This window comes from Carica papaya, chromosome 7, assembly GCF_054855325.1.
Source record: "Carica papaya isolate Zhongbai chromosome 7, ASM5485532v1, whole genome shotgun sequence".
NCBI classification, from domain to species: Eukaryota; Viridiplantae; Streptophyta; class Magnoliopsida; order Brassicales; family Caricaceae; genus Carica; species Carica papaya.
In genome coordinates, this window is record NC_142315.1 from 26,702,488 (window position 1) to 26,719,172 (window position 16,685).

The 16,685-nt window shown below is 32.3% G+C and overlaps 1 protein-coding gene across 2 annotated transcripts; it reads right to left on the reverse strand.

The window, feature by feature from the left end:
• Nucleotides 1-476: 476 nt before the first annotated feature.
• On the reverse strand, nt 477-16,345 carry LOC148253104 (CASP-like protein 2C1). Of its 2 annotated transcripts, none has more exons than XM_088208005.1 (3): nt 16,097-16,345; nt 15,769-15,895; nt 477-676 (listed from the first exon to the last, which is right to left on the reverse strand). In XM_088208005.1, the coding sequence occupies exons 1-3, from the start codon at nt 16,261-16,263 to the stop codon at nt 620-622; spliced, it is 351 nt and encodes a 116-aa protein (XP_088064131.1). In that variant the 5' UTR covers nt 16,264-16,345; the 3' UTR covers nt 477-619. The 2 variants fall into 2 exon arrangements, with proteins under 2 accessions (XP_088064131.1, XP_088064130.1); XM_088208004.1 differs by lacking the exon at nt 477-676 and adding an exon at nt 12,262-12,665.
• Between the last annotated feature and the right edge of the window lie 340 nt (nt 16,346-16,685).

Here is a 16,685-nt window from a genome sequence, read left to right on the forward strand (position 1 = left end):
TAATTTAATTGATATTATTTATATTATAGTAATTAATGGCCGTGATAAAATTTATTTGTACTAAGATATTTTAGTTCATAAACTATTTGCATATGTTAGTATCTGAAATAGTATTACCCATGACGCCTGTTCATTCATTAATATCTTTACCGCAAATGAGGAGACAATTAAGACTTCCAGGTGCTATATTATTAAAGTTGTAGGATAGATGATCCCAAGCAAATGTCAATTTCATTGAAATAATCTTCTGTGAAACTTCAGAGTTAATTAATTATGATAATTACATCAGTTCAAGTGGTTATAAAATTTATTCTCGGATTAAATTATCCTTCTAATTCCAATTAACATTATTAATTATTAAACTAATTATTTTCTTTAGTACTTCTATGGGATTTAGAAATGATATTTTTCTTTTTAGAAGATATCATTAAGAGGAGGAATGTAACGGAGCCGGAAAATTTAAAAGGAAATGCATATAATAATTTGAGTGCGGAAACGAAATAAAGGTTAAGATTAACATCCTTTACACGATAATTCAAAAGTACTAACAAACATTACGGAACAAATTCTCTGAAAAAAATACGAGAAATGTAAGAAAATAAAGGAGACTACAAAGTATCTAGTATCTACTCATAACTTTCTTGCGGATCGGGCTCGGGAACCGGGTACTCCTGATCTGAAATTGTTAAATAAGGGGTGAACTACACTACCCCAGTAAGAACATCACATTATATCACCGTCACAGAAGTAAAAACTTGTAGAAAATCAAAACAACCAATGAAGCAGTAGATTTAAACCAATACATTTATTTAAAATAAAATCATTTATCTTTTTTTCCTTACCATTGGAGAATTTATGGAAACAAATTATAGAATCAATAATATCATACAGATCACAATTTCATACGTAATCAGTAATATAAAATATATCATAAATTCGTATTCATTAACAATAACTAATCATCACCGTTTCTCGTTTCACCAGCCTACTAGTATTCATGGGGATCTATAGGGGTGTCCTCACTACACGTGAACCATTTTTCTTAACAATCTTAATTGCAGAATCGTTCCCATACCCCGTCCGGTATGAGAGTGAAACGGGCCGTCTCCATACCTTGTCCGGTATGAACACCAAATGACCAAGTCTCCATATCTCGTCCGGTATGAGACAACGTTCACAGTAGGGTTCCCTATGAACCCGGTCCATCCACCATCTAAGCCAATAATCACTCAGAACTGTTTGAAAGAAACTCACGAGGAAACGAAAGAAGCTTTGGTCTAACTCCCTTAGAGTTATATTAACGAAAATTCATCATATAGTAGTATTTTTCTTTTTGTTATTATAGCTGAATTTCTTTGTAGTCAAAAGTAACTAGTATAAAATTGGGTATATTATGTTAATAATATTATCATATATTTATTGGTCTAATTAATTTTTAAATCTATTTATATTTCTTGAGCTATTCTAATTAATATGATTATAGTCATTATGTTAGTTTAAATGGAATTAGTTATTACATGATTGTCTAAGGTATATATTGTATAAAATGAAAATAACAAAAGCCTTCGTATTTTAAGAGTAATAAAATGTATATATAACATTTGCATCTCCTGTTAAATTTAAAAAATAAAAATTAGTTAAGAAATTTCAAGTACTATATATAATTTATGGAAATACAAAATATAAATAAATAATTAGTTAGTTACTCTTATTTTATCTTAGATTTAAAATTATAATAAAGTTTACTTGATTGCTCTATCTTATCTTATATATAATAAGTAATTATTAAAAATAATCCAATTAAATTAAGTTATTAAATAACAAATTATGATATATTGTTTTTCATGTTATGTTTTATTAAATATTATGTCATAATTATTGCTATTTTTAAAAAAGAATTTATTTTATAGTATATGATAATAGTTACTAAAAATATTAATCTTTGTACTTTTCAATTTTAAATTTAGTAATTATTAATCCGTATTTTTAATTTTAAATTGATCTCATTCACATGACCAGTCTAAAACCTAGTAATTCTTACTACTTTAAATATAATTTATTATATGTATATTTTTTAAAAATATAATATTTTAAACAATTTTATGCATCGCATGAATATATTAATGTAGAGTTTGTATTGTAATTGCAACATAAATAATAAAATACAATTTTCACTATGGATATATTAATATACCTTGAAAATATAGTAGAATTCTCATTTTACTATTAGCTTTTTTAACAAAAAATTAAAAAAAAAATTTCCTCTTTCGAAGAATGAAAGAAGAAATAAATTTTACCATGAAAATTAATAAGATAAGAATACAAAAGCAAAATATAATAATCCCAATAATGCAATAATTAATTTCTATTTTGGCCAAGTCATAAGAACTAACCCATTAGATAATGTTTTTGCTTCTGCACCACCATAAACTTACCGATTGGTTTTAATCCAAACTCATTAGAGGAATATTCCAAGATCACTAAACTAATAAACATTATAATACATATACACACACATATATATATAGATATATAGATATAATAATTGCGTATGCATTACAACTAAGTTAGTGCTTTAACACATTTAGAGCCCGATTATGGTGATAATTGTTTCTATTGTCAATTTTGGTAATTTATATATATATATATATATATATATATATTACATATTTAAATAATTATAAGTTAACATTAATTATTCATCTTAACACGTCCTAGTCTAAAGTGTGTGAAATTTCAATGAGAGAAAATTAGGAGGTACCAAGTTGCTAAAGTTTTAAGTGGTTCACTTACTCTTTTTTAAAAGCATATTGGACCATCCTTGTGTACTTTAAATTGATAGGTGAGAATTTCATTTAGCAATTAATTGACTAATTACTTAAAATTAAAATTACTATGTTGTATGAAATTTAGTAGAGCAAATGAAAGTAAAAAAGAGGACTTACTTTACCCAAATGATTACCCTATTTTTATTATTTAATAATTCTGAAAATTAAAATACATATTCTATCTTAAACCCTAATTATATAATATAACAATATGGAATATAGTAATAAATTGTATTTTGAAGATATATATAATATATGTTAAAGAAAGAAAAACGGGAGAGTGTTTTTTCAAATTCAATTTTTTAAAATCAAACTTGGGTATTTCTAAAAGAAAAGAGTAAGTTCTAATTGAGTTTAAACTTGTTTGTCTTACATATGTATACATATATATAATATGAAGGGGAACAGAATAACCCAAGTAGGCAAAATTATTACCAATCAGTATTGACATAGAAAGACGGCCCAAAATTAAAGAGGACTCAATCAATTACCTTCTTTCAAGCCCATACATGTCCTCTAGCCCATGTAGTTATTTTTTTTTTTAGAACTTTGTCATACACACTGTAATATTCGGACATGGAATTAATCCTAAAGTTTAAAAAAATATATGAAAATATAATTTTTAAATTTATAAATTTTTATTTAATGTAAAGTTATGAAAAAAATAGGTAGATGATTGAAATTGAAAACAATTTTAAAAAAAATAAGTAAAAATTTGGGTTCGAATGATATTTATGAAAGAAAAATAAAAAACTGTGAGTCAAAACGCAATTAAAAAAAATATGTCACGTAAAACAGTCCAGTCAGCAGCCCCGACGAACCGGAGCGTGCTGCGTGACAAGGCACGCTGACTCGGTGCCACGCGGGAGGGTACGCTGGCAATCCGTGTGGTTGCGATCGGACGACCCGGATGTATTCCTGCGTGCGTGGATGGTCCGGATCTATTCCCTCCTCAAGTGCGATAGGACGGTCGTACTTAAACACGATGAACGGTCTAAATTCGTTCCCTCTTTAAATGCGATCGTACGGTCGAGATTAAATTGCGATGAATTGTCAATATTCATTTTCTCTTTAAACGCGATCGGACGGTCGAGATCAAACGCGATAAATGGTTCAGATTTAAGGGAGACAGGTATAAATATTTTACTTCACACTGAACCCAAACGCTAGTCGCCAACCCCCTCCCTCCCGAAGAAGAAGAATCAGTCACCAGAGAAGGGAGCCAACCGCCTCTTGCTGCCATGTCGGAGCCACCTCTGATCGCCAAAAAAGGTAAAAATTCTCATATTTGCTCGGAATTTAATTTTGAACATCCCCCATTGCCAAATTGGAACAAAAAGAACGACGGATGAGCCCAAAACCACAAGTAAAACTCGGCAGCACCGCCGTAGAAAAAATTAAAAATGCATCCGATGAGCCCCTTTCCATTTCTCGTTTCATGCAATTTTTCTATCATTATATTCATCATTCTGTTTTCTACAGGTTGATCGAAAAAAAAAACATCCAGCCGCGAAGGTGAGCCGACAGAGCCACCACACCAGAAAATTTCACCGTCATTAAGTTTTTATTTTTTAACTTTTTTCAACCAACTGAGATCCCTTAACGTGTTTTCCTACAGGGATGGGTATAAGACTAACTGAAACCGGCCAAAATTGGCCAAAAACGACCAGTTCGAGATAAATCGCCACCGCGAGCGGCGGTATTGCCGTGCTGGAATTCTGAAATTAGTTAGAAAAAAATTTTAACAAAGATTTTGAGTTTTTTTGGGGTATTTTTAGGTATGTGAATCACATATTTACATTTATAGAAAATTCAAGAAACTCGGGGACCACCAGTAGACGCAGTATAAAGTTCAGTATTTCAGACACCAATTCGGGTAAGAATCTCTTACCTTATTTTTTGTTATAGAATTAAAGTTTAATTATCAAGAATACGATATTTTGGGTAATTTAAAAAGTTTCGAGAATTAATTGTAGGTTACTAATGGAGTCAGAACCGGTTATTTATTATTGTTATCATGTTTAACCGATTGTTTGATTTTACAGTTTTAAATACATGATAATATACTGGAATTGGTAAAATGATTTAGTTGTATTTTCTTGATGCATGTATTGTTTGTCTTGCGTTGATTTACGGTTAAATTGTGAAACTGAAAATTAAAGGTAAATAGAAAATTGATTGGTTAAGTGAATAAATGATTGGTAGCCTTACTAGATATTTTGAGAGATGGTGGACAGACCGGATACATAGGGAACCCTACCGTGAACGTCGCCTTATACCGGACGGGGTATTGAGAATTTGTATTTTGGCGCTCATACTAGACGGGGTATGATGACGGCCCGTTTCACCCTCATACCGGACATGTTATCAAGAATTGGTATTTTTGGCACTAATACCAGACGGAGTATGGAGACAACCCGTTTCATCTTGATACCGAACGGAGTATTGAGAGATAGTATTTTTAGTGCTCATACCGGATGGGATATGGAGACGGCCGGTTAGTTGACAAGGTTGGATGTTGGTTCACGTGTAGTGGGACATCTCTATGGACCCCCATGGATACTTGTAGGCAAATAAAAAAGAAAAGTTGTTATTCTTATTTACTTGAATATGAGATTACGTTGTTGTTGAGCTATTGTCTCTATAAGTCGGTTTTAAAAATCTCACAACGGTAAGTATGCAATAAATGGTTTTACTTATGATAAATGAATTTACTTAAATTAAGAGTTTCATTAGTTGTTTTTATTATTTTTACCAACCTTCATTTTCTGTATCAGTGAGTAATGTGACATTCTTATTGACCTAGTATAGTTCACCCCTTCATTAACTATTTCAAAAAAAGAGGACCAAGACCCAAATTCCAATTAACAAGAGGGTTGTGAATAGTTCACCATCCGGACTCCTTCAAAAGCTAGTGAAGGTCGTCTTAAGATGTTTAATTGTTTACTTTTCATTTATTTCTCTAATTTTCGTTTATTCTTTTATAAGGGACATTCTCATAGCCTTATTGGGCATTCTAAATTATTGTGTAAAGAATGTAAATCCTAAATTCTATTGTTTCGCTTTTGCATTCAATTTATGATTTTATTTCCTTTCAAGTTCCGGGCTGTCACAGTTAGTATCATAATCATATACCTCAGAACCATTCCTTATACAAAGACTTAAAAATACCCAATACGAACCATTGCCAACCCTTCTTTATGGGAAAAAAATAGGTATAAGGACATGAGGAGAGGAGGGCCCCTACTGAACAGGGCAGCCCAAAATAAATCGCTTCGAGAAGATGTCAATCGGCTCTTCGAGATGTTAGAAAGACTCATCTCTACCCAGCAGGCTAAGAAAGGGAGGAAGGAGTTGTTTGACCCTTCACCACTGCCACAATACGAGCCATCCCTACAATGGGAGGATATAGTGTCATCTCGATACAATCTTGTCCCTCCACCGTATCATCTAGTCCCACCATATAACCAGTTGCCACCATAGGGTCACTCGGTCCTTTCCCCAGTAACATCCGGTCACTCTTCCACAGAAATCAGTTTCATCCATGATGGACCTGATAGAGGTTGACATAGGGGAGTTTAATATAACCCTATGAATGAACTGGTTAGTGACGTATCACGCCACTGTAGATTATTCCCACAAGAAACTTGTAATTAAGCCTCTTAACAATGAGTCATTTACAAATTAATAAAAATCTTTGAATATTATTCTCTCCTAGTAAATTCCTTATTGCTTAGCACTTTAACTTGATTATTTTCTCTACATTATACAAATTTAATAAAGAAATTTATATTCAAGAGATCCCGATAGTTCGAAATTTTTTGGATGTATTTCTTGACAAACTTCCCGTACTACCACTGGACGAGAAAGTTGAATTCACCATAGATCTTAAGTCTGGCACGCAGCCTATCTTAGTTTTTCTTTACCATAGGAGTCATGTAGAAATGGAAGAGTTAAGCAAATAGACCAAAAAATTGTAGGACAGTGGGTTCATCCGATACAGTATTTCTCCTTAGAGTGCTGGAGTCCCATTTGCAAAAAAGGGAGATGGGGTGTTAAGGTTATGTATTGACTACAGAGAACTGAACAGGATCACGATCAAGAACAAGTACCCCTTCTAAGATCAATGACTTTTTTGATTAGTTGTAGGGCTCCCAGATCTTCTCCAAAATAGACCTGCGTTAACATTACTATCAGGTAAAGATCAAAACAGAAGACATTCCCAAAATAGCTTTTCGAACCAGGTACGGACACTATGAGTTCCTGTTCATGCCATTTAGACTAACCAATGCATCAACCATCTTCATGGATTTGATGAACAGAGTTTTTAGATAATTTCTGGATCAGTTTGTCATTATATTTATCGATGATATCTTGGTATATTAAAAAAATATAGAGGAACACGTTCACCATCTGACTCAGGTTTTGCGGGTTCTCAAAGAAAAGAAGTTGTATGCAAAGGTGAGTAAGTGTGGATTCTGACTCGAGCAAACCACCTTCCTAGGGCACATCATATTAAGGGATAAAGTGTCAGTGAACTCCGAAAAAATTAAGGTAGTGCTCGGTTGGGAAAAATTTACCTCGATCAAGGAGATTCATAGCTTTTTGGGGATGATAAGTTATTACCGCAAGTTTGTGAAAAGATTTTCTAGTCTAGCTGCTCATATGACTCGACTTACAAAGAAGAACGTCAAGTTCGAGTGAAATGATGACTGTGAAAGAAATTTTTCAGAACTAAAAAAGTAGTTGACTACTGCACCTGTATTTGGTCTTGCTGAGTGGGACATGTGGATATACAATTTATAGTGATACCTCCTACCTGAGGTTGAGTTATGTTCTGATGCAGCATGGGAAGGTCATAGTCTATGGGTTCAGGCGGTTAAAGAGTCATGAGAAAAATTACCCAATCCATGACTTAGAACTTGTTGCGATTATCCACGCCTTAAAGACTTTTGTATGGGGAGAATTTTCAAATCTATACCGACCATAAGAACTTGAAATATATATTCACTCAAAAAGATCTCAACATGCGTTACAGAAGATTGATAGAACTGCTTAAGGACTACGATTGTAATATCTTGTATCACCCGAGTAAGGGCAACGTGGTAGCTGATGCACTCAGCAGAAAAAGTACTGGTATATTAACTCATATAATGGTTTCAAAATATATGGTAATAGGGGCCGCACAATAGGTACGACTTTAGGATCTGAAGAGAGTTACATGTTTGGTCCATCTGACTGTTCAACCTGAGTTGATCCAGAGAATAAAAGAAGCCCAATATGCCGATTCCACCCTAGCAGCCTTCAACAAAGATGCAGAACAAGGAGAAAATTCAAAATTTTCATTTTTCAGCCGATGGATTGCTTAGATTTCAGAAGAGGGTGTGTGTTCCATGTCGCAGTGAGCTAAAAAAAAAACATCATGACAGAGGCTCATACCTTAAAATTTGTCATGCATTCCGGAAGCTCTAAAATGTATCAAAGCATGCAACTCCGATTTTGGTAGAATGAGATGAAAAAGAGAGGTGACTGAATTTGTTTCCAAATGTTTGATATGTCAGCAAGTCAAGACAGAGTATCAACGCCCATGCGGGGTACTGCAGCCATTACTAATTTCGGAGTAAAAGTGGGAACACATCACAATAGATTTCGTGACAGAATTTCCTAGGGGACACTTGAAACATGATGCCATTTAGGTAATTGTTGACTGGCTCACCAAGTCTTCTCACTTCTTGACCATTAAGATGACCGACCTTTTGGACAAGTTAACAAGAATGTATATTTAGAAGATAATCAAGTTACATGGAGTCTCAGTGACAGTAGTGTCCGACATTGACCTTAGGTTCACTTCTCGGTTATAATCTAATTTTCAGCAAGCCATGCAAACGAAACTTTTCCTTAGTACCGCACTCCGCCCTCAAACCGATGGACAATCAGAAAAGACGATTTGCACACTGGAGGATATGCTCTGAGCTTGTGTTCTTGACTTCAGGGGCCATTGGGATGATCATTTACCCTTAATAGAATTCGTCTATAATAACAGCTACCAACTAAGTATCGACATGGCTCCGTACGAGACGTTATATGGTCGCCCATGCAGGTCACCGATCTCTTGGGAAGAGGTGGGTGATAGAAAATTGTTCGGTCCAAATCTTGTGGAGGAGACTCCAACCAAAATAGTTAAGATCAGGAAGAACATCCAGACGACCCAGAATAAACAGAAGAGTTATGCGGACACTTGGAGGAGAGATTTAAAATTTGAGAAAGGTGATCGAGTATTCCTTAAGATCATTCATTTCAAGGGAATCAGTAGGTTTGGCAAGAGGGAGAAACTAAATCCCCTAGTTAAGGTGATCGAGTATTCCTTAAGATCATTCATTTCAACGGAATCAGTAGATTTGGCAAGAGGGAGAAACTAAATCCCCTAGTTTATTGAGTTATTTAAAATCTTAGACACAATTAGCATTGCCGCCTATAGACTGACATTATCTTCAGAACTATTCAAGGTCTATGATGTGTTTTATGTGTGCATGTTACGCAAGTACAACTCGGACCCCTCTCACATCTTGGCCCACGAGCCATTTTCACTCTAGGAGAATCTATCTTATGAAGAGGTACAGGTGGGTATTGTGGACTGAAAGAGTAAAGTACTCCGCAACTGAAAAATTTCATTCGTTAAGGTCCTATGGCAGAATCACACACAGAGAGATGCCACATGAGAACTAGAATCAGACTTAAGAGCCCAATATCCCCAAGTGTTTGATTGAATGAGAGGAAGACAAATTTGAGGGACTAAATTTCTTTTAAGGAGGGAGAGTTGTAATATCCAGGTCCGGATTTGACCCGGGATTAATTTTAAAGTTTAAAAAAATGTATAAAATTATAATTTATAAATTTATAAATTTTTATATAATGTAAAATTAGAAAAAAAATAAATGGAGGATGAAATGAAAAAATTTTGAAAAAAAAAAGTGAAAATTTGGATTTGGGGGATATTTTTGAAAGAAAAATTAGAAACAGGGGGTCAAAACATAATTAAAAAAAACACGCCACATAGGACCGCTCAGTTAACAGCCTCGATGAACTAGAACCCGCCGCATGGCAAGGCACGCTGACTCGGTGCCATGCAGGAGGCCACATTGCCAATCTCTGTGCCCGTGATCGGACGGTCCGGATGCGTTCCTGCGCACGTGGACGGTCCAGTTCCATTTTCTCCTCTGGCGCGATTGGACAGTCGTGATTAAATGTGATGAACAGTTCAGATTCATTTTCTTTTTAAATGCGATCTTATGGTCGAGATCAAATCGTAATGGACGGTACAAATTTATTTTCTCTTTAAACACGATCGGATTGTCGAGATCAAATGCGATAACGGTACAAATTCATTCCATCTTTAAATATAATTGTACAGTCGAGATCAACTCGCGATGGACGGTCCATATTTATTTTCTCTTTAAATATGATTGGACTGTGGAGATCAAACGTGATGAACGGCCCAGATTTAAGGGAGATAAGAGAGATGGGTACAAATATTTCACTTCACATTGAACCCAAACCCTAATCGCCAGCCCCTCGCCAGAGAAGAAGAACCAGTTGCCGGAGAAAGGAGCCGACCACTGACGCGCAAGAGCCACCTCCAACAGCCAAAAGAGGTAAAAATTCTCTTATTCGCTTGGAATTTGATTTTGAACACCTCCATGGCCAAATTGGAGAAAAAAATGGTGGATGAGCTGAAAACTGCAGGTAAAGTCCGATGGTGTAGCTGCGGGAAAAACCAAAAATCGCATCCAATGAGCCCTTTCTCGTTTCCTGTTTCATGCAATTTTTCTACTATTGTGCTCATAATTCTGTTTTCTACATGTTGATCGAAGAAAAACGCCTAGTCGTAAAGGTGAGCCAGCGGAGCCACTGCACTAAAGAATTTCGCCGCTGGTAAGTTTTTATTTTTTGACTTTTTTTTGCCAACCGAGACCCCTTAACGTATTTTTTTGCAGTGATGGGTATCAAACCGACCAAAACCAATCAAAACCTTTCGAAAACAGCCAGTTCGAGGCAAACTGTCGCCGCAGGCAACTGTGCTGTCACTGGAGCACGGCAGTGCCACCGTGCTGGAATTCTAAAATTAGCTAAAAAAGATTTTTAACACTGATTTTAGATTTTTGGGGGTATTTTTAGATATGTGAAACGTGTTTTTACCTTCGCAGGAAAATTCAGGAAACCTGGAGATAGCCAGTAGGCGCAGTAGAAAGTTTAGTGTTTCAGACACCGATTCGGGTAAGAATCTCTCACCTTATTCTCTGTTATGGAATTGAAGTTTTATCAATAATATGATATTTTGTGTAATTTAAAAAATTTCGAGAATTAATTACAGGTTACTAATGGAGGAAGAACTGGTTATTTATTATTGTTATTCTGTTTAACCGATTTTTTTAATTTTACAGCTTTAAATGCATGATAATATACTAGAATTAGTAAAATAATTCAGTTGTGTTTTCTTGATGCATGTATTATTTGTCTTGCATTGATATACGGTTAAATTGTGAAACTAAAAATTAAAGGTAAATAGAAAATTGATTGGTTGAGTGAGTGAATGAATGGTAGACTTATTAAATATCATGGGAGATGGTGGACGGAATGGGTACATAGAGAACCCTACCGTGAACGTCGCCTCATACCGGATGAGATATCGAGACTTGGTATTTTTGGTGTTCATACCGGACGGGATATGGGGGTGACCCGTTTCACTCTCATATTGGAGGAGGTATTGAGGAATGATATTTTTGGGCTCATACCGGACATGGTATGGGGACAGTTCGTTTCACCCACATACCGGACGGGGTATTGAATGATGATATTTTTGGTGCTCATACGAGACGGAGTATGGGGACGGCCAGTTAGTTGATAAGGTTGGATATTGGTTCATGCGTAGTGAAACATCTCTATGGATCCCCATGGATACTAGTAAGAAAATAAAATGAAAAGTTGTTATTCTTACTTACTTGGATATGAGATTATGATATTGTTAAGTCATTGTCTCTATAGGTCGATTTTGAAAATATCACAACGATAAGTATGTAATAAATGATTTTACTTGTGATAAATGAATTTACTTAAATTAAGAACTAAATTGGTTGTTTTTATGATTTTTACCAACCTTCATTTTCTGTATCGGTAAATAGTGTGATATTCTTACTGGACTAGTGTAGCTCACTCATTCATTAACTATTTCATATCAAAAGGATCAAGACCCAGATCCCGATCAACAAGAGAGTTGTAAATAGTTTACCACCTAAACTCCTTCAAAAGCTAGTGAAGGTCGTTCTAAGATGTTTAATTGTTAATGTTTCGTTTATTTCTTTAATTTTCTTTGTTCTTTTAGAAGAGACATTTTCATTAGCCTTATTGGACATTTTAAATTATTGTGTAAGGAATATAAACCCTAAACTTTATTGTTTCACTTGTGCATTCAATTTATGATTTTATTTCCTTTCAAGTTTCTGATTGTCACACACACACATATATATACATTTGATATATACACCATTTAAAGTTTCTAAATAAATAATTCATAAAATAAGAAAATTAGGAAAGTGGTTTCAAGAGAAGAAAATGGTTGGGGGAATAGAAGCGGAAAAGATTGAAAGCAGAAATAGAAGAGATGGCGAGCAAGAGAAGAGAAGCAAGGTAAGCACATGTCATGGCTCCTCCAATTTGGAAGCAGAATCTGGTGTACTTATCGCACCACTTCATCCATTGAACTTGTTTTGCTCCTGTTACTGCTAAAACTGAGTGTTCTACAGCCGCTGATGTACCCCCAAACACACCATAAACTACTATCTGTTTTCATCACACACTCAAATATTCATATATATATATATATATATATATATATATACACACACATATACACAGACATAATTTTCAAAAAATGAAAGTGATTTGGGTTAGATAGATTTTTAAACTAAATCATAATGCGAGATCTTCAACATATATATAAATATTTTCTAGTTAGATGTTCAACATCTCTAACTTTTTTTTTAGAGTATAGATGCGTTTAGTTTAATTTTTGTATTTTAAAAACACTTTTATAATCAAATGAGTAAAATGCAAAGTATTTCTAACAGCAACCGAAACCAAAATTTGTTTATAATAGATTTAAGGCAAAAAACTATAATATGTGACTTTTAAAAAATAACTACTTTTTATTAAAAAATTACCCTTAAAATTTTAAAATTTATTTTTAGTAAATAAACTTCTTTTTTAAAGTGACACTATTTTTACTAAAAACTAGATAAATTATGAATAAAAATATTTTTAATTAATAACTATTTTGATAGAATTTTTAAGCTCACAGCATAATCCACGGTTGAGTATAAACATGTATATAACGTTAAATTTTAGAATGTTTATCATTATCATATGAAAACATATAAAAAAGGTCAAAAATACTAATTTGATCCGCTGACTATTTTAAAATATTTAAATGAGTCATTATACTTTTTTTTTTTTTACAATTTTGATCTCTGTATTTTCATAATTTTTCTAATTTAATACGTGAATATTAATATACAGTAACACCATTAGTTAAAGTACTATATGGACTTAGATTAAGTACATTTCATATTTTGGTTAGATAATCATTCACATTAGATCCTAGATATAAGATGATATAATATTTATTTGTTACATTTTTAAATGTAGATTGAGTAAAAGGAAATAAAAAAAAAAATCAGTTAAATAAATCAGTTTGAATCTCTAACTAAATTCCCAAAAAACTTCCAACTTTGACCCACATCTTTTTTCAAAATTTCTTCCCCAGATGGTTACTCTTATAATGAAGTTGTTGCAATTAAGAAGGTATTTTTTTTCTCTTCCGTCACTCAGAGTTTGGTGTTCTTACACTCATGAACTCGTAGTAGCAGTCTTAGCATATGAAGCAAGTAAGGTGAGTGAGTTAGTGACTCTGGTACTTAAGGTAAAAAAAAAATGGTTATATTAGTATAATGGGGATATAGGTGTATTTTCATATGATAACTAGAGCTGATTTTTTTTGTTTGTTTGTTAGATTTGTATTATTTTGGTAATAAAATCATCTCATGCTACCTCATCTAATGCTTAACAATTTGCTCCTTATGGAATTTTTTGTTTTCTCTTTCTCTCTTTTGAGTGAAAAGAGCTACTTAGATTTCAAACTTGAAGGATGGTGAAAACTTCAAGGTGCTTTAGGGCTTGTAGCCTTACAATAATGCATCAAAGCCTCCATCATTATCCCCATAACTACATCTTTTATTACAAATAGAAACAAGCTTTGTGTGGAGGAGAAGAAAGAGAACACATTCTTCAATGCAATAGATTTATTCTAACGGTAACAATTTGAGGAATAAATTTTAAAGAAAAAATCGTGCATCAAAGTTGGAAGTTCTTTTGGGAATTAGTTAGGGATTCATATAAATTCACTTATATTTAATAATTTTTTTCTATTTTTTAATTCAATTTATAATTAAATACATAACATGTTAGATGTCTTAGTTTCTAATACGTAACATCTAACATATATAATAATCTAATTAGAATACAGTCTGTATTTAATATAAGTGCACATAATATTTTACTTATATTAATAATTAAAGACTAAATAGAAAAAAAAAATATATGAACCAAAATCACAGTATATATATATATATATATATATAACAATTTAAATATTTTAAAGTAAGTAACAAATCAATTTAAATATTTTGATCAATGAATAAAAATGCATTAATGGTGTGACCCAACTGAGGTCAAATCAACATGGGATTCCGTCTTGAACCCACCAATCACTATGCATGAAAGTTATTTAACACAAGAAAATCGTGTCGTGTACTTAACGTTAATTTATATATTTACGTACAAAAATTTAATAAAGTTAGAAGTTGTCATTATCTTAAAAATGATTATGGATTAATATGGATTACATTTCAAGTACTCAAGATAAATAAATATTTTAATTGACTAAGACATATGCTTAATTAACGATTATTACTTCACTAAATAACTTTTGTACTTAATCGGAAAATAACCATTACACAGTTAATCCTTATATAATTTTTAAAAAATGAAAAAGAAAAGAGATTAAGAAATAATATTAACACGAACTACTAATAAATAAATATTTTGTAGATATCAAAAAGTAATTATAAAAATTATTATATATTACAGAATTGATAAATTTAATAAATATATTTTATATTATTAAATTTTGGTTAAAAATATATTAATTAAATTTTATAATATTGACATTCTCACTCATGAAAACGAAATAATTTTTTCTCAATTCAAATAAATTTTAAGAGGCTCCCAAAAAAGAATATAAAATATTATATATGAAAATAATGCATATGTATTTAAATCTTTTAAATAAATTTAAAAATAAAATATAATTTATGATATATACTTATGAAAATAACATTAAATAATATTAAGTATGGTCCGGGTTCCGCATTAGATTTATTAGCTGATAAGTGTACACGTTTCCGTCACACGTCAAGAAAAAGCCCTTGCACTTCATGGGAAGTTCATGTACCCAGTCGACGGTTAGTTGGTAGTTGAAGTTAATTAAGTGTTTGAGTAATGATACTTTATATATGTGTATATATATTTTAATGGATCGTACTTTTTTCGATTTTGATATGCATATATATATATACACACACATCGTTTAAGACCATATTTATATAATATTTTCTTTTCATTAAAAAATTATTATGATAATGTATAAAATATAAAAAATGTTGACTTAAATCGATTCATAATTATTGGATCAGTTTCTACAAAATTATAGATTGTTAGCTTTGAAATTGGAGCAACAACATTAAGTGATAATTCAATATATGCGTGTGTGTATGTATATGAGAGTGTGTGTGTATATATGTGTGTGTGTGTGTGTGTATGTACATACCTGATCCAACAAGTAGCAAAACCAAGCAAGACATCTAGACGATCGTTTTGAGTTTCCTCTTATCCAGATAGAACTCAGTTGAAGCATATTGTAGGCAGCAGCCATAGAGTCAATATACACTGTAACTCTATCAAACACAAGAAAAGACTTATCAGCTATAGTTTATGGAACTTGTTTCACAAATTAATTAATTAATTAAATGGAGAAATGAAAATCCTACCATCGTGAACTTTTGTCGAAAAAATTATAAATAAATAAATAAATAAAAAAAGAGAGAGAGATGGGTCTGAAATTAAAAAAAGAGAAATAAGAGTTGTAAAGAACTTACTCAAGAGCATGCAAGTCTCTGAAAGAAGCTTTCTTTTTGATGTAGAAGACGAGCTTCGTTTGTTTATCAAAACCAACCAAACAAGCCGCTAAAACCAAGGCTAAGGCAGCACAAAGCCTTAGAATAGCTTCAGCTTTTGTTACCTGTGAGTATTCCATCATTTTCATTTTTCTCAACCCTAATTTCTTTATGGAACCAATACCCCTTTCTTAATTTATGCATGTCCCCCCCAGCTTATACATATTATATGTGTATATATATATACATATATATCCCACATTAGTACGTGTAAAACCCTTGTCCAATTAAAGAATGCAATTGGGCCAATTAATGAGAAAGAGAAATAAGGGTCAATTTACTATCCAAATATATATATATATATATATATATTAATTTTATTGATAACCTAAATTTTAATTTATTTAAAATATTTTAATACGAATTTATAAATTTAATTAATTAATCAATATAATATCATAATGAAAATATGTAAAATAAATAATCTAATTTAAACACATAATTTTTTTGCAATTGGTCCATCTTTTGCTGGATGGAGTTGTTGGTGTGGAGCCTGCTGTATATAATTCTT